General features: G+C 50.4%; 13 protein-coding genes across 13 annotated transcripts in view; 7 read left to right on the top strand and 6 right to left on the bottom strand.

The window, feature by feature from the left end:
• Positions 1–155, top strand: part of H257_06858 (hypothetical protein) — a gene marked incomplete at both ends in the record, with an annotated part of 1,845 nt that extends 1,690 nt beyond the window's left edge. The window contains one exon of the mRNA XM_009832233.1: positions 17–155. Coding sequence (XP_009830535.1) covers positions 17–155 — 139 coding nt within the window. The remainder of the gene's footprint in view (positions 1–16) is intronic.
• Positions 156–624: 469 nt separating this feature from the next.
• On the bottom strand, positions 625–1,312 carry H257_06857 (hypothetical protein; the record flags this gene model as incomplete). Its single annotated transcript, XM_009832232.1, has 2 exons — positions 625–823; positions 1,065–1,312. The coding sequence occupies 2 exons, from the start codon at positions 1,310–1,312 to the stop codon at positions 625–627; spliced, it is 447 nt and encodes a 148-aa protein (XP_009830534.1).
• A 1,911-nt stretch (positions 1,313–3,223) lies between these two features.
• H257_06856 (hypothetical protein) lies at positions 3,224–4,855 on the top strand. Its single transcript, XM_009832231.1, has 2 exons — positions 3,224–4,221; positions 4,281–4,855. The coding sequence occupies exons 1-2, from the start codon at positions 3,354–3,356 to the stop codon at positions 4,799–4,801; spliced, it is 1,389 nt and encodes a 462-aa protein (XP_009830533.1). The 5' UTR covers positions 3,224–3,353; the 3' UTR covers positions 4,802–4,855.
• A 278-nt stretch (positions 4,856–5,133) lies between these two features.
• H257_06855 (3-deoxy-D-manno-octulosonate cytidylyltransferase) lies at positions 5,134–5,961 on the bottom strand. Its single transcript, XM_009832230.1, has 2 exons — positions 5,486–5,961; positions 5,134–5,438 (listed from the first exon to the last, which is right to left on the bottom strand). Exons 1-2 carry the CDS (start codon positions 5,947–5,949, stop codon positions 5,159–5,161), a joined length of 744 nt encoding a protein of 247 aa, XP_009830532.1. The 5' UTR covers positions 5,950–5,961; the 3' UTR covers positions 5,134–5,158.
• Positions 5,962–6,584: 623 nt separating this feature from the next.
• H257_06854 (phosphoenolpyruvate carboxykinase (ATP)) lies at positions 6,585–8,381 on the top strand. Its single transcript, XM_009832229.1, has one exon. The coding sequence runs from the start codon at positions 6,671–6,673 to the stop codon at positions 8,321–8,323; it is 1,653 nt and encodes a 550-aa protein (XP_009830531.1). The 5' UTR covers positions 6,585–6,670; the 3' UTR covers positions 8,324–8,381.
• Positions 8,382–8,566: 185 nt separating this feature from the next.
• H257_06853 (hypothetical protein) lies at positions 8,567–9,176 on the bottom strand (the record flags this gene model as incomplete). The annotated part of the gene is made up of 2 exons (XM_009832228.1): positions 8,567–8,749; positions 8,778–9,176. 2 exons carry the CDS (start codon positions 9,174–9,176, stop codon positions 8,567–8,569), a joined length of 582 nt encoding a protein of 193 aa, XP_009830530.1.
• A 234-nt stretch (positions 9,177–9,410) lies between these two features.
• On the bottom strand, positions 9,411–10,805 carry H257_06852 (hypothetical protein). The gene is made up of 6 exons (XM_009832227.1): positions 10,714–10,805; positions 10,478–10,636; positions 10,358–10,427; positions 10,256–10,312; positions 9,777–10,209; positions 9,411–9,731 (listed from the first exon to the last, which is right to left on the bottom strand). Exons 1-6 carry the CDS (start codon positions 10,798–10,800, stop codon positions 9,560–9,562), a joined length of 978 nt encoding a protein of 325 aa, XP_009830529.1. The 5' UTR covers positions 10,801–10,805; the 3' UTR covers positions 9,411–9,559.
• A 590-nt stretch (positions 10,806–11,395) lies between these two features.
• Positions 11,396–12,250, top strand: H257_06851 (hypothetical protein). Its single transcript, XM_009832226.1, has 2 exons — positions 11,396–11,800; positions 11,862–12,250. Exons 1-2 carry the CDS (start codon positions 11,444–11,446, stop codon positions 12,165–12,167), a joined length of 663 nt encoding a protein of 220 aa, XP_009830528.1. The 5' UTR covers positions 11,396–11,443; the 3' UTR covers positions 12,168–12,250.
• Positions 12,251–16,116: 3,866 nt separating this feature from the next.
• On the top strand, positions 16,117–17,851 carry H257_06850 (hypothetical protein). Its single transcript, XM_009832225.1, has one exon. The coding sequence runs from the start codon at positions 16,157–16,159 to the stop codon at positions 17,765–17,767; it is 1,611 nt and encodes a 536-aa protein (XP_009830527.1). The 5' UTR covers positions 16,117–16,156; the 3' UTR covers positions 17,768–17,851.
• Positions 17,852–18,169: 318 nt separating this feature from the next.
• H257_06849 (hypothetical protein) lies at positions 18,170–19,120 on the top strand. Its single transcript, XM_009832224.1, has one exon. It carries the CDS (start codon positions 18,327–18,329, stop codon positions 19,110–19,112), a length of 786 nt encoding a protein of 261 aa, XP_009830526.1. The 5' UTR covers positions 18,170–18,326; the 3' UTR covers positions 19,113–19,120.
• A 654-nt stretch (positions 19,121–19,774) lies between these two features.
• Positions 19,775–20,134, top strand: H257_06848 (hypothetical protein; the record flags this gene model as incomplete). Its single annotated transcript, XM_009832223.1, has 3 exons — positions 19,775–19,862; positions 19,932–20,021; positions 20,079–20,134. The coding sequence occupies 3 exons, from the start codon at positions 19,775–19,777 to the stop codon at positions 20,132–20,134; spliced, it is 234 nt and encodes a 77-aa protein (XP_009830525.1).
• Positions 20,135–20,166: 32 nt separating this feature from the next.
• H257_06847 (hypothetical protein) lies at positions 20,167–20,678 on the bottom strand. Its single transcript, XM_009832222.1, has 3 exons — positions 20,535–20,678; positions 20,403–20,477; positions 20,167–20,359 (listed from the first exon to the last, which is right to left on the bottom strand). Exons 1-3 carry the CDS (start codon positions 20,607–20,609, stop codon positions 20,282–20,284), a joined length of 228 nt encoding a protein of 75 aa, XP_009830524.1. The 5' UTR covers positions 20,610–20,678; the 3' UTR covers positions 20,167–20,281.
• Positions 20,679–21,180: 502 nt separating this feature from the next.
• H257_06846 (hypothetical protein) lies at positions 21,181–22,092 on the bottom strand. Its single transcript, XM_009832221.1, has one exon. The coding sequence runs from the start codon at positions 22,071–22,073 to the stop codon at positions 21,312–21,314; it is 762 nt and encodes a 253-aa protein (XP_009830523.1). The 5' UTR covers positions 22,074–22,092; the 3' UTR covers positions 21,181–21,311.
• Positions 22,093–22,349: the final 257 nt, after the last annotated feature.

The raw sequence follows: 22,349 nt of genomic DNA, 5'->3' as shown, positions 1-22,349 counted from the left end.
GCGGCTACGAGTACAGCGCATCTGGCACCAAGGGGTACTTTATGGAAGGTCTGCTGACTCTCGACTGGGTGCATGTCAATACCCCCCTGCTCAAAGCATTGGAAGGCATGAACAGTCTCAACAACCTCACGCCTTTTCCGTGCTTGAAAATGTAGCTACCCAACAGAATATTATTTTACTATTAACTATTAAACGACACACATGATCATAATTAATACTAGTACAGTAATACACATCATATGCTGTCAGGTCGATCGGGCTCGGAGGTGGCGCTTCGCAGTACGTACGCGATCAGCGAGTCGATTTAGTTGTTCAGCAAGTTCGTGAGCCAGTTGACTGAGCGAGGGGGGTACAGCACGAGCAACCCAGGTTTGTTCTCGGTTTAAACAGGTTGTAGTATACGCCACTAAATAATGGCCACGCGCTCAAGTGCTGGTGGGTCCCCCCAGAAAAAATGGATTCAGTCCGCTTTGACACAATTGAACACTCGTGCTTGCTTCATCTCAACCAAAGAATAATCAGTACTGTAGGGCATGCGTAGTGAATACATATTAAATGCAAGTGTTGACACAGGTTAGAGCATCATTCGGGCTGGCTGTCTCGCGCCGAATCGGCCGACGGCATTCAGCACACGAGGACGGGCCTTGGAAGGGGTATTGAAACTTGGGCTCCAAGCGTACATGTGCACAGTGCCGACACGGCAACTACGTTGAACATTGGGAAGCGTCTCGCAGCCACGGGGCCATTCACCACTGCTAATGGGCGGGCCGTCACGACACGTTTCGGGGTGAAGTGGGTGTTGGCTTTCCACGCCAACTTGTGTCTAAAGGCACACTGTAGATCTGCGGGGAAGGTAAAATGCTGGAGCATAACAGTAATATTCTGGGGCCAATAGTTGATGATCCAATGTGAAAGAGGGTACATATAGCAGCAGGTAGGAAAACGATTACTATCTGCCAGTCTGACTGCTGCACGATGTAGTATTTCAATAATAGACCTTCAAATGTTTCATTCATAAATCACAGCCCGCGGCTGTCAAACTTTTCAGTGGCTGCTTCTGGTACGACGATCCCATGGTAAGGAATAAACTCATCGGTTGCAGCATTTTGCAAAGTCGATTGACATGGCCTGTCACCACGAGTTTGAGGGACGTGGTCAAGTGATATGTGTTCCACTGAGGCAAATGCACGACGTGCATGTCACTCGTGACTTGCTTAATCGACGGATGTGACTCCAGCGTTGTCGAAGGGATAGCAATCGTGCGACACAATTGGGGAGATGTCGTTGCAGAAGCTTCATAGTGCTCGATCATCCAGTCCACTTGGGCGTATAGAAGGTTATCCAGTTGACGGTCAATTGTCGAGGGAGCAGATACTGGGACAACCGTTGAGGGCCCTCAGATGATGTCAATAGGTCCAAATCGTTGGCGTGGACAGGAGGATGGCCCCTTCTAGCCCCCCCCAAGGTTGGGGGGAGGCCCAACGTGGTGGGGACACACTTAAACAATTCACCCGCGACGGCTCGGAGTGAGTCGCACGTGCCTTTTCGAAACTTTTGGGGACTGGCCGCACGCCGAGCTTCCGTTCAGTTTCGCCAGAACTTGGCGCCACTCGTTAGCTTTGGTCCGTGGCTGCTTTCATCTCGGAGGTTTGAGTACTCTGGATTGTTTGGATACTATTAATAATATATATCATCATCTCTAAATTAGGATGCGACACCTTTTTGTTGTTAATTTCAGATTTTTAAAAGTAATTTCGCTTACCTTACCACCGATATATTTTAGCTACAGTACCTCCATTTAATTTCGCGGCGACCTCACACTTCACGTACTGTCGGTTTGGGCGGAAGGAATGCAAGAATGGTTTCTCCCATAACTTTTACGGTGGAACCGTTAAGTATATTTCACCAATCCACCGGTATAATTCAATCAACCATCGTTTATAGTTAATTTCAATTTTCGTCAATATATTTCACCCGGTGTTTGACCAGTGGTGGACGTCCACTCTAATATCAATAGTAGTACTAATAATATACGCATGTGGGATTATCTTAATACACTTATATATGATACGTAACCGCCCACATTTGTAACTGCCAATCAAATCAGTATCTTTGTTGACTGTGAAGTGGGGATAACTTGTGATGACGTGCTCACTTCGACTAACCATGCCAGTCACACAGATGAAGCACAAGCATCCGAGGAAAGATTGGCCTTGGGCTATGCGGAGAATTCGTGAGTTCTTTGTACGTAACGTTCAGTGGTGTTAACACACAATGACTGATATTTAGAATCAAGGGTAACGTTCGTGGTGCCTGTATATTTTACTATGTGTTGGTGTTAGGTGTTAGATCCTTATCTGGGCATCATCAAAAAGATCCGAAGTCGCGCGTTTCGTGCCAACCTGCCCTGCCAACGGCACCAGAATGCTTGCGATTTCCATACCCCAAGCACCGTATATCCTACATTTCTCATGTGCACACTACTATTCGAACAAATCACAATGCAAAACGTTCGACCACAAGTATGCCGTTTGATACTCAACTTCAACCCACGCCGACACTCACTCTTCAATTTTGCTTTCCGTGGTTGCTAGCTCTAAGGCTGCAGCATCCCGACCACCTAACATGGACGCATCAGCACCACCCCCTACACCCCAGCCAGACATAGCCACCACCACAGTCTCAAATATTGTAGCAGTAGCAGCCCCAGCAACTGTAGCTGCACCCAAATCAGAACCCCCATCCACGGTACATTGAGATTTGAGTTCCCTTGTGTATTTACTATTTGAGGATAGCACTTTTGTCGACTGGATCGCAACAAAATCATTCTTCTTGGATGTGGGCTGGCCGTGGCGATGGCAGGCGGTGCCGTGGGAATTTGGCAAGGCGTGAAACCCTTGGTTGTGCAAACCAGTCCCCAAGAACAAGGGTCTGAACAAGCTGGCAGTAGTACTGCTTCCGGCGCTGTAGTCGTCACTACGACTGGTCGGCCAACTACTACAGCCAGGCAGTTTACAACCACCACGACTACAGCCAAACCAGTTGTCACTACCACTCCACTTGAGCCCGTTGCCACTACCACCACTACTACGACTGCCCCCAGTGCCGCTATCACTACAGCTAAACCGATTGTCACTACGACTACAGCTGGCCCCGTAGCCATAGCCAATGCCACTACGCCTATTGCCACTACGCCTATTGTCACTACGCCTGAATCCATTGCCACTACGCCTGCACCCATTGCCACTACACCTGCACCCATTTCCACTACCACTACATCCATTGTCACTACAACGACAGCCAACCCCCCAATTCCGACCACGGAAACACCACTAACCGCCCAAACCATTTCGATGACAACAACGTTGGCTCCAACTACCCCCATCACCCCTACAACTACACCACGGGATACCATCAACTACACGATGGGAATGATTCGAGACGGAGTGATTCGTCCAGTGGACCAAGACTCGAACCCGACTGCATATGCTGATCAAGGCTGTTACCTCCCCAATTACGTCTCAAAGAACGGAAAAATGTACATCGTCACCAACACCAACCAAGAGATTCCGATTGCGATCAAAGGGATCAACTGGTTTGGTATGGAGACGGAGAACGCCATTCCATTTGGCTTGTGGACCAACGACCAGAACGGCACAACGTTGTTCGAGCTCGCGTCGTTCCTAAGTCGCAACCAGTTCAACAGCGTCCGGCTACCGCTCACAGTATCGTCCATCTTGAATAACACAGCTCCTAACCGAGGCATGGTCCATGAATACGCCAACGCTGCGCTGGACCTGACCAACTACACGAGCGCTATTGGCACCCTCGTCCAGGGGCTGGGCCATCATGGCATCTCGGTGCTACTGGACCTGCACAACTTGAGCCCTTCGGATCGAGGCGCTTCGTGGTTTAGCAACTCTGTCACAGAAGCCGACACGTTGCGCGCCGTGGAAACGCTCGCAGCAACGTTTTGCCACGACAAATACTGGAACATCCTTGGCCTGGACTTGAAAAACGAACCCACGGAAGTGACGTGGGGCGACAACGGGCCAAACGATTTCCGACGAGGCGCGACCACCCTGGCCAATCAAATGTTGCGAAACTGCTCGAATTGGCTTGCATTTGTTGAAGGCAACTCGGCCAAAATCCAAAGCGGAATGTATGGAGGTCAACAGACGTGGTTCATGGATTGGTGGGGCGGCGGCATGCGTGAAATTGGTACCGTTAACGTCTGTTTGGTATCGTTTCATGTGTAACCGACACCTTCCAATACATAGGAACCAACCCATTGACTTTGAACACCGCCCACAAGGTTGTGTACGCGCCGCACTACTACTCGCCGTCAGTGTACCCTCAAGCCTACCTCGTGCAAGGCGGAAAGCGCGAGGGAGATATCTTGACTGGCTACAGGGAATGGGACGATGCGACGCTGGAGCAAATCGTAGCCGACTCGTCCGAAGACATGTTTGGGTACCTCCGGTCCACGCAAGATGGAGCGTTGGTACTGGGCGAGTTTGGCGGGCTGTTCACCCAAGACACCCACGTGAACAAAACCAACCAGCGCGTGACGCAAAACGTCATCAAAATGGTGGCTTCCCAGCCGGGGTATGCTGGCGGGTACGTGTGGTCGTTGAACCCTGAGAGCGGCTACGAGTACAGCGCATCTGGCACCAAGGGGTACTTTATGGAAGGTCTGCTGACTCTCGACTGGGTGCATGTCAATACCCCCCTGCTCCAAGCATTGGAAGGCATGAACAGTCTCAACAACCTCACGCCTCTTCCGTGCTTGAACATGTAGATACCCAACAGAATATTATTTTAACAATTAACTGTACTGTAAACGACACACGTGAACATAATTACTAGTAATAGTTTAGTCTTCTTCTGTCGTCGACGAAGATAACGTCATAAGCTGTCGATGTAATCAATGGCGTTACTACTGTAGTATTACATATCTGTACGTATACATACAGTATATACGATACACAAGGAGAAAGATGTACGATTGCTTTTTTACAGGAGTACAATACTTTTTTACATACTCATGCTTATAAGTCCCCATAACACCAGCCCTACTTGGTTTTAAGACTAGACTTATCCTGCCTTGCCTATATACTAGTAACTCGCATAGAGAGTGCGGAGTCGGTGGCATTATTTATCGAGTCATAAACTTCTCGAGTTTGGCAATATCTGACGGTAAATCGACCCCTGGATAGGCAAATGGCACCGTGACCATCTTGATTTTGTACCCGCCTTCTAGCACGCGGAGCTGCTCCAGGTCTTCCGACGAGTTGAAAGGCTCCAAGTGCGGGAACACGTCTACAAGGAACGAGCGGCGGAAAGCATATAGCCCAATGTGCTTCATGATTCGATTCGGTACAAACGTGTTGTCTTTGGAGCTAGGAATCATGGATCGCGAAAAGTACAATGCATTGCTACGGACACATAAGATACGAGTTTGCAATGGACTTGAAGAATGTACCTGTGGCGATCTGTCACGCATTTGACGATGTGGGGACTACGCGCTTCGGACTCGTCGAGGATTGGCGCCATCAATGTGCTCATGACGCAAGACGGGTCGTTCTGGAGGGCAGCTACGCACAGGTCGATGTGCGATGGGTCCACCAACGGCTCGTCGCCTTGAATGTTGACCACGATCTCGTACGAGGAAGCGACGGCATCGCCCAGCTGTCGTAATGCGTCCAGGACGCGGTCTGTGCCGTTCTCACACGCCTCGCTGGTCAGCAGCGTGCTCGATGGCTGGTTCACGGCGGCTACGATCGCGTCCGAGTCCGTGGCCACGTACACCTGATCCAAGGACGTGGCCCTGCATGCAGCTTCATACGTGTGCTGGATCATCGGTCGGCCGCATAGCAGTGCGAGGGGCTTGGCAGGAAACCGAGTGGACTTCAAGCGGGCAGGGATGATGCCCACGACTTGCTTCATGGCGGTGGCGCCTTCAAAAATATTTTCTACTCCATTGTGATTGGTCGACACGAAACGATGTTATCCAATCAAAGCCCGAGGATCCGAGCGAATCTCCACCATGGAGGTTTATTTAGGGCTTTTTAGAATCCCTTAAATCCATTCGCTGGGCCTTGTTTAGGGATACCACAAACACCCACCATAGAAACAGGTTGTATAAATTTGAGTTGTCGAGGGATTTCCGTCGAAATACCCTAGGGAATTCCCCAAGTTGAAGTTGGGGGTGGGTGGGGGTGCGGTTGACTCGGCACGCCACTTCGAGTGATTTGCGTAACGAATCAAGCGCTTGACTTGGTTGTTGTATACATCTAAGTATACACAACAAGCATAACATGTATTTCATGAGCTGGAGGGACGACCGGTTGGCGTAGTCGCGGGACGTGGTTTACCAATTTATGCTGCTTTGTCATCGCATTTATACCGCAAATACCCTAAATAAGGTTTGCCTGTTTTTTGTGGTGGATGTGCGTCGTCGCTGTGATTGGTTGAAAAACAGAGAACATAGCAGTGACGCGGCGTCGTCGCTCGATTCTCACGAATCACAATGAGGATACTGTAATACATTATACAGTATACGTTTTGACAGTAATCGTATGGCCCTACAAATAATTATATACAGTATTACCACGCCAGTCATATCTTTCACTACTGCCCACAATTCAATTTGCGTCTCAGCCTCAAGATGATCTCGATCCTCCGCCGCACCGCCGCGAAGACCGCCTACACTGGAACATGGGCCCGCGCCATGTCCACGTTCAAGGACTTGGAGAAGGTCGGCATCAAGACCAACGCTACCATCTACCGCAACTTGAGCTACGCCGAGTTGGCTGACCACGAGTTGAAGAACAACGAGGGCCACTTTGTTGCCAACGGCACGTTTACGGTCGACACGGGCAAGTTCACCGGCCGCTCGCCCAAGGACAAGTACTTTGTGGAGCAAGAACCCTCGAAGAAGAACATTTGGTGGGGCTCGATCAACCAGCCTATGAAGCCCGAAGTGTTTGACGAACTGCACACGACCGTGACAGAGCACTACAACGCCGCGGAAAAGGTGTACGTGTTCGACGGGTACTGCGGGGCCAACAAGAACTCTCGCAAGCGCGTGCGTATCATCACCGAGTTGGCGTGGCAACACCACTTTGTGACCAACATGTTTATCCGCGCGCAAACGAAGGAAGAAGTGGAGAACTTCCAGCCCGACTTTACCATCATCAACGCGTGCAAGGTCACGGACGCCGACTACAAGAAGCACGGGCTCAACTCGGAAGTGTTTGTCGGCTTCAACATTGAGAAGCGCGTGGCGATCATCGGCGGCACTTGGTACGGCGGCGAGATGAAGAAGGGTATCTTCTCCATGATGAACTACTGGCTTCCGCTGGAAAAGATCATGGCCATGCATTGTTCGGCCAACAAGGGCAAGGACGGCGACACGGCGCTCTTCTTTGGCTTGAGCGGCACGGGCAAGACGACTTTGAGCGCCGACCCCCACCGCTACCTCATCGGCGACGACGAGCACGGATGGGACGACGAAGGCATCTTCAACTTTGAAGGCGGATGCTACGCCAAGACCATCAACCTGTCGGAAGAGAACGAGCCCGACATCTACCGCGCCATCAAGCGCGACGCAATGCTCGAAAACGTGCATGTCGACCCCAAGACCAACGAACCCGACTACTACAACACGACCAAGACCGAGAACGGGCGCGTGTCATATCCCATCTACCACATTGACAACCATGAACCCAATTCGTCGGGGGGGCACCCAAGTAACATTGTGTTCTTGACGTGCGACGCGTACGGCGTGCTCCCGCCCGTGTCCAAGCTCAACGACGGACAAGCCATGTACCATTTCCTGTCGGGGTACACGGCAAAGGTGGCCGGCACTGAGCGTGGGGTGACCGAGCCCACGGCGACGTTTTCGGCATGCTTTGGCGCGGCCTTCTTGCCGCTCCACCCTACCAAGTATGCGGACCTGCTCCAAGAGAAGATCCAAAAGCACAAGTCGAACGTGTACCTGGTCAACACGGGTTGGTCTGGTGGAGGATACGGTGTGGGTAAGCGCATGTCCATCAAGGACACGCGCGCATGCATCGACGCCATCCTCGACGGGTCGATCAAGAAGTCCAAGTTCAAGGTGGACCCGATCTTCGGCCTCGCCGTGCCCACCAAGTTGGGCAACATCTCGCCGTCCATCTTGAGCCCCCGCGATGCCTGGGCCGACAAGGCCGCGTTCGACAAGACCGCGACCAAGCTTGCTGGCATGTTCAAGAAGAATTTCGAAAAGTACATTTCCAAGGACCACACCGATTACTCCAAGTTTGGGCCGACCGTTTAAACGCGTTTATCTATAAGGGAGAAAAAAGAATTGATTGAAAATGTTTTTTTCTTCAGAATTGTTTTGTCCATGTACTGGTAGTTTCTATATATGTATAGAAGGGAGAAAAAAGAACGGATCGAAAAATAGATTTGTTTCGTCAAAAGCAACATGCGATATTTAACTCCTTGTACAAAACCAAATGTATTTCGTCGAGTTCTTCATATTTGCCTCGGCGGATCCCCAGCGAATCGGAAGTCGTCGTTACAACACTGCCGCTGGCTGACGGACGTCCACGGGGTGCGGAAGCTTCTTGGTTCGATTGAGGAGGAGGCGGAACAGAATCTTGAGGTTGAGGGTCGGCGGCAAGGTCGTGGCGCCGCAACTTTGTCCAAACGTGGAATTGTGCAGTTCCGACAGACTTGTCAGGGATCGCTGCGAGGTGGACTGCGATCCCTGACAAGTCTGTCGGAACTGGAAGGTTTTTCGTCGTGGCGTTGAATATGGGAGTGCCGCAGCATGACGCGTACACGCGGCAGGTTGTCGTGTGTTCCTTCAACTTGGCCTGGACCAGCTTGTCCTGACCGGCCGTGATACGAACGTCCGACGGGAACAGTAGAATGACGTGGGTGCCTCCGTTCTCATTCACGTGGGACGGAGCGTTCGGAAACTTGTCGTGCAGCTTGGACTCCTGGCAGTCATCGCAGTAGCAGATACAGTGCAAGGTCGACGCAGCCAAGACTTTGCCCTGGATATGACCACACGAGCATGCGATGTCGCAAGAGACGCGGGGTGTGGGGATAGATATGACGAGGAAAGACACGATGCCGACGACGGCTGCGCACGCGCCCACGATCACCTCTACCTGCACCATATCGTAACTTGGTGCAGTTCGAAAATGACAATTCCACGCCATTCAGTGAGGCGTTTTGATTGGATATTGCCGCATCCAGATAGCCAATCGTACGAGGATCGTTAATAATAGCACGTGGTTCAAATGTCTATCACCCCCCTGTAGTAGTAATGCTTCTACCAGTATACTAGTAGTACATACTAGTACAGCAGTAGTACTAGTACAGCAGTAGTACTAGTACAGCTGTAGTAAATACTGTAGTTCTTCGTAGTAAGTAGTACTTACTAGTACTTCGGTGTAGTTAATCAAGTTAATACTAGTACCCCCTACAATAATGGAAGGCATACAGTACTACCTAGTTAACTAGTCCTTTTCATCGGGTACATATTTCGGAGCTGTCGTTGCTAAGCCACGGCCTTCCACACCTTGAGATGATTCAGATCGTACGACGCTGTGATGAGCGAGTTGGCGGCAAACGCGACGCCAGTGAGCAAGTCGTCCCCGACACGATGCGAATGGGCAAGGGAGATCTTGAGGCGGTCGTGGCGCTCCGTCAACTTCCACACGTGCAAGTACCTAGACTCAGACTCAGACTCAGAATGATATGTCAGTATGACATACCCGTCTTCGCCCACCGACGCCACGTGGGAATGATCTTGCACCGCCAGCGCACTCAAAGTGCGCGAGTGGGCGCCGACGTCCGCGGCCACGTACCCGTCCTCAAGATGAATTAGCCGCAGCTTCCCAGTGACATCGCCCGCCACGGCCCACGTTGAGCTCACGGCTTGGATGCAAGTCACTGGAAACCCCGTGGGCTTGAGCTTGTGCTTGATCTCGGGTGACCCGGACGAGTCGAGTGACCAGACAGCGACGACGCCGTCGTCGTCGCCGCTGACCAAGACGGACGCCCGCGCTTCGTCCGGCGGAGTGCTCAGCGCATGCAGCGGCTCCGAGTGCACCCCGATGGTGGACGTTGTGTGGAGTGCAAACTCGCTCTGGCCCTTGCTTTGACCTGGTTCAAGGGTGAGCGAGAACAGTTTCGACGCCGACGACCCTAAGCATGATGATGAAAATGATTCGAGGATAATGGGAAGGCCTACCGACGAACACGCTCCTGTCGTCGTGCGCGATGCCGCGGCAGAAATGCGCTTGGAAGTCTACGCCACGGAGGTTATATATCGATGACGAGAAGGAGAGAGGACCTGTGTCCCCAGCGAGCTCCTTTGCGAGGGACAACGAGAAATGCAAGTGTTCACCCAAGATATCCCAGATCTACATGCATGCCTCGACGTCAAGATGGGTCAACATGCATGGAGACGTACTTGGCACCCCGACTCTGTGGCGATGACCAAGTGAATCTCGCCGACAAAGTCACACACGAGGACTTGATACACCACCGACTTTTCCACCAACGTGATCTTATTGCAAGGTTTGGACGCCTTCGGGTTAATCACCACCACGTCTTCCAAGTGGGCAAACACCTTCATGGAGACAGCACGAGCATGCCAAGGCCATCACGATCATGCTGCGTCAGATATGCAGCACATGCATCCCTTACCACGATGTCCTTGGACACGGACAGGTTGCTGCTCAAGAGCGACGGCGACGTCTCGCCATCCAGCGTCTCGGGTTTGAGCTCAAACATGTATCTTTCGAACTTGCGAATCTTGTTGTCCAGGTTATCCGGATACCATGTATCCGTACGCGATGTTTTGTTATTTTCACACTTTGAGCTGTCGCACTACTGGCACCCATGGGCGGCAGAGTACTACGCACATGCACGAGTGCTTGCAAGAGATGACAGGTGGGTCGTTCCGGTCCATAATCGTAGCTTGCTTGGCTACATGTCTTCGAGAGTTATAGCACCTTGGACTCACCCAGAGTGGCTCACAGTAGAAGGTACTACTGTACTCTATCCCCTCAAACCACCAACCTAACCAGGTACTGTGTTGGTATGCATGCATGTATGTAACCATCATGTACACTGCGATGATGATAGCTTTCGTCCTAGGTTCTATCAACGAGGTGGCTAGCAGCAGCCAAGAATCCGAGCGAAACTACATCGCTCGTTCAACCACGTTGGGCGGTGATTCCAGGATAATCCACCACGGACCAATCAGCAACGCGATGGAGCTTCCAGGAAGTTTTATTTAATTTCAATACATTCATCAAGGTAGATTAAAATATCGAAAATAATACCATGGCGTTCTCGTGAAAAAAATGCAAAACCGCCGTAATTGGGGGGCCAACATCGAGAAATTCATTTTCGACCTCTAGCAGCACCAAACATGGCAACGGGCAAGGCAGATGACGAGTACGACTACCTGTTCAAGGTAGTGCTCATCGGGGACTCTGGCGTCGGCAAGTCGAACCTCCTCTCGCGGTTCACGCGCAACGAGTTCTCGCTCGAGTCCAAGTCCACGATCGGCGTCGAGTTTGCGACCAAGTCGATCCAGGCCGAGGGCAAGACCATCAAAGCACAGATTTGGGATACCGCAGGACAAGAGCGATACCGTGCAATCACGAGCGCGTACTATCGCGGCGCCGTCGGCGCGCTGCTCGTGTACGACATCACCAAGCACCCGACCTTTGAGAATGTCGAACGATGGTTGAAGGAACTGCGGGACCACGCCGATGCCAACACCGTATGACGTGCATGTTGATGTCGAGGCAAGGAATGGGACCTAACGATATATGTGTGTGTAGGTGATCATGTTGGTCGGGAACAAGAGCGATCTGCGTCACTTGCGCGCCGTCCAAACCGAAGAAGCCATGTCGTTTGCAGAGAAGCACAACTTGGCCTTCCTCGAGACGTCGGCTTTGGACGCCACGGGTGTGGACACGGCCTTCCAGCGCATCCTCACGGAGATATACAACCTCATGAGTCGCAAGACCATGCAGGCGGAAGAGCAAGCCGCGAGTCTGCCCCAAGGCAACAAGATCGAGATCAACGCCGACAATGCGCCCACCACCGCGGCCAAAGGCGCCAAGAAGAAGAGCGCATGCTGTTAAACTCGAAACGTCGCCGGCACGCCGTATATATTATACTTCAACAACAAAAAATATGATGATTTCCATCCAGTTTTGACATTTGCACTATTTTGGCGGGAATTGTGGTATCCTGCGTTGTTAACCTCATTGCTGAGCAATTCTACCGTGAAATTACAGGTACAATACCAACGTGACCCATATATAGTGACATGAACTACAGTAGTATTGGTAATAATGCAATGCAGTTTCTATTAATATTATTGCTTCATAACAAGAGGGGTCCAGTGCATTCATTCTGCTCACGATTTTGGTGTGCTTATTCGTGAGAAATATATACAAATGTAGTACAGTGGGTCGCAAAAGTCATCATACCCTAGTCAAATTATCCGGAATTTTGGAATATCTCTGGTTGTTGGACCCTTCACATTAAACCGAAAGATGCGTTACATTACCTGTTCAAGGACCTATTAGATTAACCTGAACAAGGGGATATTTCGCATTTGGGAAACTGTCTAATATGCCGAACATATTTTGACGAAAAGCAAAAGTGATCATACCCCAGGAGTAAAAGTGAAAATACTTCGGTAGTATTGATTCGTTAATACTTCGTGGCCCCTCCTTTGTTAGCAATTACCATGTTCAGCCGTTTAGGCATGGAATCAATGAGTCCGCGAATGTAATCAACTGGAATATTGTCCCAAATCTCGACAAGACGGCGCTTCAACTCCTCCAACGATGATGGCGGCGACATTCGGACTCTACGCTTCATGTACTCCCACACATGCTCGATGGGGTTGAGATCAGGACTTTGGGGGGGATGTTCGAGCAACATAAACGCATTGTCGTCGAAAAACTCATGCACAACCTTGGTTTTGTGTATGGGAGCGTTGTCTTGTAAAAACTCGAAATCCACTGGCAGCTCCAGTTTCACAACGTTTTCGACCAGGTTGTTCTCCACCATGGCCAAGTAGTCGGTGGACTTCATCTTTCCTTCGCAGAACACAAGCGTGCCGGTCCCGTTGTAGCCGATGGCCCCCCACACCATGAACGACTGACGACCACTCTTGAACGTAGGTGCAAGGCAGTTGTCGTTGTATTCTTCACCAGCTCGCCGCCACACATAGATGCGGCCATTCGACCCAGACAAGTTGAAGGGGCTTTCGTCTGTCCTAAGCACCTTTTCCCAGTCGGCTTGGAGCCGAAATCGGTGTTTTTGGGCATACGAAAGCCGCTTCAACTTGTTCACCTTGGAGATGAACGGCTTGCGTCGTGCTGCACGTCCATTCATTCCGGCAGCATTGATGCGTCGGCGAATCGTGTCAGATGAAATGTCCTTCTCATGAAACACTTCGAACGTTTCCTTCAACGATTCGGCGCTGAGACGTCTGTTGGCCTTGATAGCTCGGAGGATAATCCGGTCCTCGTGCTCGGTTGTCACCTTGGGGCGCCCAGATCGCGGTTGAGGGACCGTTTCCTTGGTCTTCTTGAACGCTTTGACAATGCTCTGCACGGTGGCTTTCGAAAGGTTGAGAGTGGATGCGATTTTGCAGTATCCCATGCCGTTTAAGTGGTTGGAAACTACAAGCGTCCGAATTTCGTGGGAGTGTTCCTTACGACGAGGCACTGCAGCGTTCTGGTCGACAGAGGAAGTCATGTGCGGTGCTCAAAGTGTAGTAGTCGTGCCGTACAATATTGAGATGTGTTTAGCATTTGAAAATGAACTGATCGGAGTAGAATTGAGTGAGTAATACATATTTTCGTACATGGGTATGATGACTTTTGCATTCAAAATTTCGGACCACCTGTTTACTGATGCGGTTTTCATTGTCATCCGGATCTATATAGTGTCCAATCAACGTCGATATATGAGCCCTAATCCATAGCTACATGTAGTACTGATTACTTTGGCCAACCATGAAATATTCCAAGAATTATCATGTGATATCAACATTTTCATGTTGGGGTATGATGACTTTTGCGACCCACTGTACAATATATAGAGTGTGGCAGCTAAAGCCTGTAAAAAATATGAGATCCAAAACCGTTCCATACAAATCTTCAAATGAAAAATTACGCTATAAATCGATACTCGAGTAGCTTATACAAGTTAGCGCAAGATGAATCGAGTACCAGTAATAGAAGCCAATCACGGAAATTCGCAAAAATTGACAAAACAAACTATGAGTTGGTCATCGTATTATAGAAATAAAAACACCTTTGGAGATGCTCTAGGAGTAAACAACAAATTTTGGGTGAAATCGCACTATAAAAGTGTAAGAGCATCTCCAACGGTAAATTCTAACCTACTATTGCTATAAATCACAATAAAGCATAGGTTAAAGTCAAACTTCGTTTTTACGGTTGCTATTTTGGCACTATCCGGACTTTTTAGAAACTACGTCCCGCAGAATTTCTATTTTCGGGTGAAATATAGTACCCGTAGCAACAAACCCTCCGGATAGTGGCAGCGTTGCTATTCTACTACTAGTACGTAGTATATCCGTAACTTCGAATTGAAATAAACACCATTGGAGATGCTCTAAATATTACTACTGTAGTACTCTGTAATGTTTGACCGGATAAGTGGCCTCATATCCGGATAATATTAGTACTGTCGGATAATGCAAACCGTATCCGGAAGCAGCGTGTATCCTGGCAGGATTTTTTCCAAAAAACTTCTGATATGTTTCAGTATTCTTCGATATACAGTACTATTAATAGTACTACAGTAGTACTAGTAGAAAGTAACGTTGTAGTAGTATGTACTAGTACTACGTAGCAGTACTATTAATAGTATGTGCTTTTCTTGAGCAACACAAAACGATTGATGAGTTCACAATCAAACAAATCAATTGGACATTCATTAGCTACGATTCGACAGGTTGCAAATAACTACGGTAGTTACGACGGCCCATACTTACCATGGAAAAGATAGCACCAACATGACGTGCGATTGTCGCTCGAGATCTGGTTGACCACTGGCACATTCGTCCAGCAATCCATTCGGTCGTCCGTTCGTGGTGGACGAGTACGAACGCACCAAGGCGAGCGGGGAACCACCGTACTTACGTGTTGGATTCAAAGAACGGGGAGACGGCCCACAGCAACGATGTCACCGGCCTTTCGTACAGACCTGTTATGGTCACGGACGTTTCTGACAACGACACAAAGTCGTCGTAGGTGCCCATAGTGCCTTGGGGCGATTCCGAAGTCAAGAGGTGCATGTTGCATCAAGACGCCGGCGGAATATGGCCACGGAATGTCGTCGGGGGTCGTGCAGTTGGTGATGGTGGTATTTGGAGCACCCCGACCAATGGTGAGGAGCAAGGGCGATGTCAACTTCATCTTGGTGGAATTACATACATATATATATGGCAATGCCAATATATTTGGTTGCTGTCGACCGCGTTGAATTTGGCGCTGCAGCACTTCAATGTCGGACTAATACGTAAGCTAACTGTTGCACGATCACAATGATACTGTACACAGTACCAATGTGAGTAGTAATCGAACACTGCAATCCCAAACTGTAAACTGACTCACCCTAGGTAATGATTTCGGGGTTTCGGGATTTTTCGATTCTAGTATATATTAATACTTCAAAGTATATAACGTTTATAATGGCACATCGTAGCCCATATGTACAAACAATAGTACGCCCTACTGTAGTAGTTTTCATATAGTAGTACTGCAATGGTCACTTCCAAACCATACGAATCCAAGAATAGCTGGGGACCTCGTCGGATTCATCCCGCTCTTGTGTAATATATATTTTGCCCAACCTGTCGGTCGACATTGCCCTTTTCAATCTGCCTCAATTCCCAAACATAACGTCAATGTGAACACTGATATATTTGTCATAGCTTAGGAATCATCTTCAAGCGTTGCACCAGTGATGTTGCAACATTGACCACCTCTGTGACACCGCCTCTCCGAAGACGAATATATCTTCTGTTCGGTTAAAGCATTTCTCTCCATTTTCCATTTCCAGGGATCGATCACCCACGAGCATGATCTTGTCAATCTCTCTGTGCGTAGTCCTCTTGGGCGTCGCCGCTGGTTTTCCCCTTCAACGCTACGTCATCCTCGACCACGCGTGGGAGTTTGAACCGCCCCGCCAACAATCGTCTTTAATGTACCTTGAACGAAGCAGCAGCCATCCCTTGGGAGCTTCGAAGGCTTCGAACACGACCGCCACCGTCGTAGAAGACTGGTTCCATGACCAGTTGCTGGATCACAAAGGTACCAAGCACACGGACGTGGTGTGGAGCCAGCGGTACTTCTCCAACTCCCAATACTATGGAGGTCCGGGCTACCCCGTCTTCTTTTACATCAGCGGCGAAAGCCCTGCGTCCAGCTCCGCGGTGACGTCGTCCGGGATGTTCCACGTCGAGCTCGCCCGGACATTTCGAGCTATTTTGGTCACGTTAGAGCACCGATACTATGGCAAGTCCGTGCCGAGTGACGACTTGACCACCGACAGCCTCGAGTTTCTCACGTCCGAGCAAGCGATCGGGGACATCGTTCGATTTCAAGCGTTTTTCAACGCCAAACTCAACGTGACAAGGACAAACTGGGTCGCCTTCGGAGGCAGCTACCCCGGCATGCTCGCCGCGTGGACCCAACTCCAGCACCCGACGGCGTTTGCCGGTGTCGTCGCGAGTTCAGCCCCCGTCCACGCCACATACAACCTCGTCGCATACAGCCAAGCCGTGTCCGACGGGTTGCGCCGGTATGGCAACGACACGTGCGTGACAGTGGTTCGATCAGCCATGGCCGAAGTCCACCGGCTACTGTCTAGCCAAGATGAGCGCGATTCAGCTCGGTTCCGCGACCTCTTCAACCCGTGCCATGCCATCACCACTGACGACGACCGTAGTGTCATGGAGAGTCTAGTGTACGACATGTTTGCGTCGACGGCGCAAGCCAACAACGACGACGTGGGTGGTGGGGTGGCCGGGTTGACGCTGGCGGGCATGTGCGCGGCGTTTCGGAGCAACGACGGGGCCGTTCCTGTACAACTCGTCGCAACGCTGTTCAACCGCACTGTGGCCAAAGCCAAGTGCGTCGATGCGAGGTACCATACCCGGTTTGCACCGTTTCATGATGTGAATGTGTCCACGTCCAATATGTTTCGGCAGTGGGGGTACCAGCTCTGTGCAGAATTTGGGTTTGGCCAGTCAACTACGACCAAGCACAAGTCCCCCATGACCACGAGTACTAGTAGTAGTACTAGTAGTACTAGTGCCTTCAGCCCCCTCGAGTTTATCACGGTGGACCGCACGTTTGGTCGCATGTGCAAAGAAGCGTACAACATCTCAAATGTGCCCAAGCGAGTCGACATGACCAACGCCAAGTATGGCGGCGTCGGCGTGCTTAACGCAGCCCAGAACGTGGTCTTTTCAAGTGGATCCATGGATCCGTGGTCGCCTGTCGTGGTCACCAACGCCACGACCAAGAGAACTAACTCCACGTCCTCGACTGTGGTGGACATTCAAGATGCGGCGCACTGCCGCGACTTGTACGCCCGACGCAGTGGCGACAGCAGCCACGTGGTCTGGGCTCATAATCTCATTGAAGCCGCGGTGGACAACTTTCTCAAGTCGAAGCCTTGCCAGTAACGTTAGTTGGCAATTGCTTACACAAGTTGGGAAATATCAATTGTAGAATGTATCAACGTTACTTTGCCCCGTCGCTGTATTGAGAATATTCACGTGTTAAAAGCTACGTTAGACTCTGAGCTACTACTACAACAATTTCATATCCGCTGTTTATCGCTCGTGTTTACTGTATGTGGCAAGAATTATCTCCAAATGGGCAAAAATATTTAAAAAAGAATATTATTAGGACATCGAAGTACAACATTGGATTATATCTTTATATTAGCATACATCGAAGTATTAATAGTACAAATTTGGATTATATCTTTTATATGTTAATGCCAGAGAGCAATAAAATATTTCAAAATATATTTAGAAGGCCCGGGATCATAAATATAATGAATACTAGTACTTAAGCACTACTAGTACGTAGTATTATTAATTAATACTGTCGATTGAACTTGATTTACTTCGTAGTATTATCTATAAATTGAGACTTTGTATTTATAGATGACCCCATGGGCCACAAAGCCACGATGATTTTTAAAGCGATAAAAAGGCAAGGATTCTGTGGTTAGGCATGGCCTGGTGCTTCTTCCTTCGCCGGCGCGTCCGTCGCGGGGGGCGGCGCTACTGCCGCCGCATATCCGAGTCGGAAGCGCCCGGCTATCCACGACGCTTCGAGAAACCGGATGGGACGAAGATCCCACCCGAGTTCAAACGGGAACTTTTCCTTCAAAAAGAACTCTTTGAGCCAATCCACTCGGATTTGTCCCGATTCGTCTCGAAACAGAATCGTCACAAACGCGGCTTCGGTATACGCGAGGAGCTTCTCGTACTGCCCGAACACCATGTCGGGGTTGGTGGCGCGGCTGTCGGCTTCGCGGAGGTGGCGGAACTGCACGAGGTCAGCCTCGGACAGGTACTTGCCGTCCTTGGACAATGCCACAAGCTGGTCGATCAACTCGGGAGCGAGGGTCGTTTGGTCGCCAGTATGTGCGTCTCGACGGCTGAGCGACGCGTCATGCTCGATCGCGTTGTGACGGCAGAGGTTCGCGAGGGAAATGACCTGCTTGCCATCTTCCACAGTTCCCAACTTCATCGTATTGGCGCCCGCCAAGGACGTGCGGAAGGTCCAGTCCACCTTGGCAAGTTCCAGCACCGATTTGAGCTTGGGCTGCGTGATGCCTGTGCGGGGAAGGATGCCGTAGTTGGCCATGGTGTTGAGAAACGGACATGGCGACACACTGTCGCCCTCCGAAGCGGGGGTCCATGTCTCAAAGCCTGCCGGTGGGGCGTGGTTGGTGTCCGTAGCGTGGTTGGTGTCGGTAGGCGTACTCATGCGTGCGTTCGATGTGGTGGGTAGGATCGCAATGAAAAACTGAACTTGACATCAGGGAGCACAAATCGTGTGATTGGCTATTGGATTGAACATTTCTCTGATTGGTTGAAATGTATCCAGTTCACGCGAATGATTGGCTGGATTTATGATGGCCGTTTCAGCCTTTCTCAGCTGAAATTCTCCGGAGTACTGTAGTGTCACGGCGCTCACCGCGACACTCCACGACTGCATCTTACCGAGTACGAAGCCCAGCACAGCGCCTTTAGCGCTCATACCGGTAATTAACCCCATCCCAATGTACCCTACTAAGGCCCACACCACTAACGTTATGATTAGAGCCATTTCCAAGTTCTTAATTGCTCGAGGGTGAATCTGCCGAGGCCACTCGCTGTGCGTGCTCGTGGATCATGTCGACGCTGTGGTGACTGGGACATTTACAAGGCATATCGCAATCTGGCTACATATCAACCAACTAAAGCTCGCTGAAGCTCATATACCTGGCACTGCTGCGAAGACAGCACGACCTGCCCGAGATGCTGCTGTTGCGGTGATGTCGGAATTGCGGTGATGTCGGAATTGCGAAGCCCACGTCGTATTTTAAATCAATGGTATTAATATTATCACTTACTTTCACTATACTTGGGCCGACATTTTCAATTGAGCGCAACCGACGACAGAACAACAACATGGGGTTCATATGGACGTTCATCATGACGAGCTTGCTCACCACCAACGCGTTTGCGATCCTGAACGAGAAGCGCTTCCTTCGACGAAGTACATGATGCATCCCCTTCCTCCTCCATCCTTCTCTCCTTCCTTCCTGGCTTACGATCGTCGCTGTAGTTGGATTGCATCAAGTCGACAACTCGGACGGACCGCCGACCGTGAAGAACCAACTCGCAGGACTCCTCACGGCCGTCCAATACACAAGAGGTACGTGAACATGTGACGAGTTTATGTCCTCAACATCTCACCTCGACGATGATGTAGTCTTATTGATCCCGATCAACGTTGTCGCAATTGCGCTGGAACTCCTGCTGGGATAAGCAACAACAAAGGAACGTTAACTATCTCGTATGTGTGTGTGTGACCCGTAGAAGACTAATGCTATGTGACGATGGAAAGGGAACAGATCACTAGTATATCCACAGCAGGGATTCATTATATTGCGCATAACATGGAGCAACCTAACATTAATGTCCTCCTCCGCCGTGCGCCTTCCCCTGGCTTTCTTGTTCCTTGTGCACGATGATAGCATTCATGCGGGCCAACTAGAGAACCATGAACACTCCACATCCAACGACATGTCAATACCTCCTTCTTGTGGTGCAAGCACTCAAGGTAATCCTCGACGGCCGCCGAGCATTGTCCAGGCTGTGCCGCTTCGACCTAGATGCTTCATAAGACACGATATAGGACAACAGCTCCATGTGCATGAGACTGTACGTTGCAACGCTCCACGTCCTTCCAGAAGGCGTAGCATCGGTTGGCCGTGCCCTTGAACCCGAACCCAGACGACATGCTCCACTGACGATGTAATGATTCAACGGTGGTGGCGAAGCCGTCAGTGAAAATACTTGTACAAATTAGTACTTATTTTCACAGGTATAATAGCCGTGAACTACAATATGGCACCACGGCAAGTGAGAAGTGTATGGTGGGTAATTGTGGTTGGCAATTCTGGTTTACAGTTAGTAGTACTATTAGTATCACCCACCATATCGAAAAAATGAAATTCGCAAATTGAATTTTATGACTACAGTACTGGTCGGATGGGATAATACTAGTAACAATTGGTATAATACTATTAATACTATTAACAGTACCAGTTATTAATAATAGCTACTAATACTACGTACAGTGTACTGTAGTAGGTCAATATCCTTCCTTTGTTAAACAAGTATTAATACTTCGTATTAATTCTAATCCTTGCAAACAAATACGAGGGGTGAGATACTACTAGCCCCTCTAAAAGGCACAAAAGCCCGTTACGCAGATAGCAGATTGATCTACCTCCAGCGAGGAACTCAGAACAAAGTATTCTTACTCAAACTACAGGTTGCACAGACCTACAGCCCCTTTGAGCACCAGTTTACACAATTCAAATCCAACCGCACCAGCGTTTGCGACATATACATTCAAACACATCACGGTATTATATACACTACACGCAATATCCGTCTAGTTGGCGTGTTCATCCACCAAGTACGGTACGCGGAGGTTCTAGGTTTTGGGCAAGTAGGGCTGGATGAACGCTTGGGCGGTGCTCAGGCGACCGTACACGCCAGGCTTGTTGAGCACCGCGCAGCCAATGCCCCAGCTCACGACGCCCACGAGGCGCTCGCCCGCGGCGTCTTCGATGGTCAGCGGTCCCCCCGAGTCGCCCTGGCACGAGTCTTCACCCTTGAGTCCCCCGGCAGCCAGCATGGTGGCGTCCACCTTGTTGGGCGCGAGGGCGATCGAGGCCTTGGCGTTGTCCCAGGACTTGACGCTGACCTCTTTGAGCACGCTGGATTGCGCGCCCCCGGACGACGTGGTGCCCCACCCGCGCACCCACGTCAGGACGTTAGCCGGAACCGTCTCGAACGACACCCGGACGGGGGCGATGGTCGTGATGTTGCGGTCCAGGACGAGGATGGCCACGTCGTTGGCGTAGGTCTTGGGGTTGTTGAGGGGGTGCTTGATCTCCTTGACCACCTTGGTGGGCACGCCGTCGGACGATCCCGACAAATAGTGCGAGCCCACCACTACGTACGACAGCTTGTGGCCCGTGCAATGCGCCGCCGTGAGAATCACGTTGGGCGCGATCAGACTGCCCCCGCAGCTAGACGTGCCGGTGGCAGACGCCTTGAGGCCCGCCAAGTACCGGTGCTGGCCCACAGCGGCCTCCGTGCCTCCGACGATCTCGATAAAGTTGTTGTCGGGGGAGGCGTCTTGGGCCAGGACGGCGGCGGCGATGGTGGCGAGGACGAGGGCGAACTTCATGGCGGCAATTGGAAAATGATATGCACAATTGCGATCTCCAAGTGCTGTTTGTGGGAAGTCAGGGGACAGCAAAGGTGGAACTTGTCTGCGCGAATGGATGACTTGAAATCAGGTTGCTTCTTGGACTCTGATTTGGATTCGTTTTATATCTTGGGTTTGCAGGAGAGATATACAGGTACTGAAGCAGTGATATGTCTGGTTGAAATTCTCTTCTCCAAATCTGATCGTACTTCTGACTTTTCTAGTTTAGGGTTCCCACTTCCAATACGTATAAAT

Source organism: Aphanomyces astaci, assembly GCF_000520075.1.
Source record: "Aphanomyces astaci strain APO3 unplaced genomic scaffold supercont1.14, whole genome shotgun sequence".
NCBI lineage: Eukaryota > Oomycota > Saprolegniomycetes > Saprolegniales > Verrucalvaceae > Aphanomyces > Aphanomyces astaci.
The sequence above is the reverse complement of the archived record's forward strand: the minus strand, read 5'-3'. Positions and strand labels throughout refer to the sequence as shown.

Bases quoted from the DNA above. Each gene is read 5' to 3' on its own strand.
- H257_06854 (XM_009832229.1), top strand. From the start codon at position 6,671: ATGATCTCGATCCTCCGCCGCACCGCCGCGAAGACCGCCTACACTGGA.
- H257_06851 (XM_009832226.1), top strand. From the start codon at position 11,444: ATGGCAACGGGCAAGGCAGATGACGAGTACGACTACCTGTTCAAGGTA. The intron at 11,801-11,861 runs GTATGACGTGCA...ATGTGTGTGTAG, and splicing joins ACCACGCCGATGCCAACACC to GTGATCATGTTGGTCGGGAA.
- H257_06849 (XM_009832224.1), top strand. From the start codon at position 18,327: ATGGCCTGGTGCTTCTTCCTTCGCCGGCGCGTCCGTCGCGGGGGGCGG.
- H257_06855 (XM_009832230.1), bottom strand. From the start codon at position 5,949: ATGAAGCAAGTCGTGGGCATCATCCCTGCCCGCTTGAAGTCCACTCGG. The intron at 5,439-5,485 runs GTACATTCTTCA...ATGTGTCCGTAG, and splicing joins TGCGTGACAGATCGCCACAG to CAATGCATTGTACTTTTCGC.
- H257_06846 (XM_009832221.1), bottom strand. From the start codon at position 22,073: ATGAAGTTCGCCCTCGTCCTCGCCACCATCGCCGCCGCCGTCCTGGCC.
- H257_06852 (XM_009832227.1), bottom strand. From the start codon at position 10,800: ATGTTTGAGCTCAAACCCGAGACGCTGGATGGCGAGACGTCGCCGTCG. The intron at 10,428-10,477 runs GTACGTCTCCAT...GCATGCATGTAG, and splicing joins CCACAGAGTCGGGGTGCCAA to ATCTGGGATATCTTGGGTGA. The intron at 9,732-9,776 runs GTATGTCATACT...GTCTGAGTCTAG, and splicing joins GCGTCGGTGGGCGAAGACGG to GTACTTGCACGTGTGGAAGT.
- H257_06856 (XM_009832231.1), top strand. From the start codon at position 3,354: ATGACAACAACGTTGGCTCCAACTACCCCCATCACCCCTACAACTACA. The intron at 4,222-4,280 runs GTACCGTTAACG...TCCAATACATAG, and splicing joins CGGCGGCATGCGTGAAATTG to GAACCAACCCATTGACTTTG.
- H257_06850 (XM_009832225.1), top strand. From the start codon at position 16,157: ATGATCTTGTCAATCTCTCTGTGCGTAGTCCTCTTGGGCGTCGCCGCT.
- H257_06847 (XM_009832222.1), bottom strand. From the start codon at position 20,609: ATGTCGTCTGGGTTCGGGTTCAAGGGCACGGCCAACCGATGCTACGCC. The intron at 20,478-20,534 runs GTACAGTCTCAT...TGAAGCATCTAG, and splicing joins AGGACGTGGAGCGTTGCAAC to GTCGAAGCGGCACAGCCTGG. The intron at 20,360-20,402 runs GTATTGACATGT...ATGGTTCTCTAG, and splicing joins GCTTGCACCACAAGAAGGAG to TTGGCCCGCATGAATGCTAT.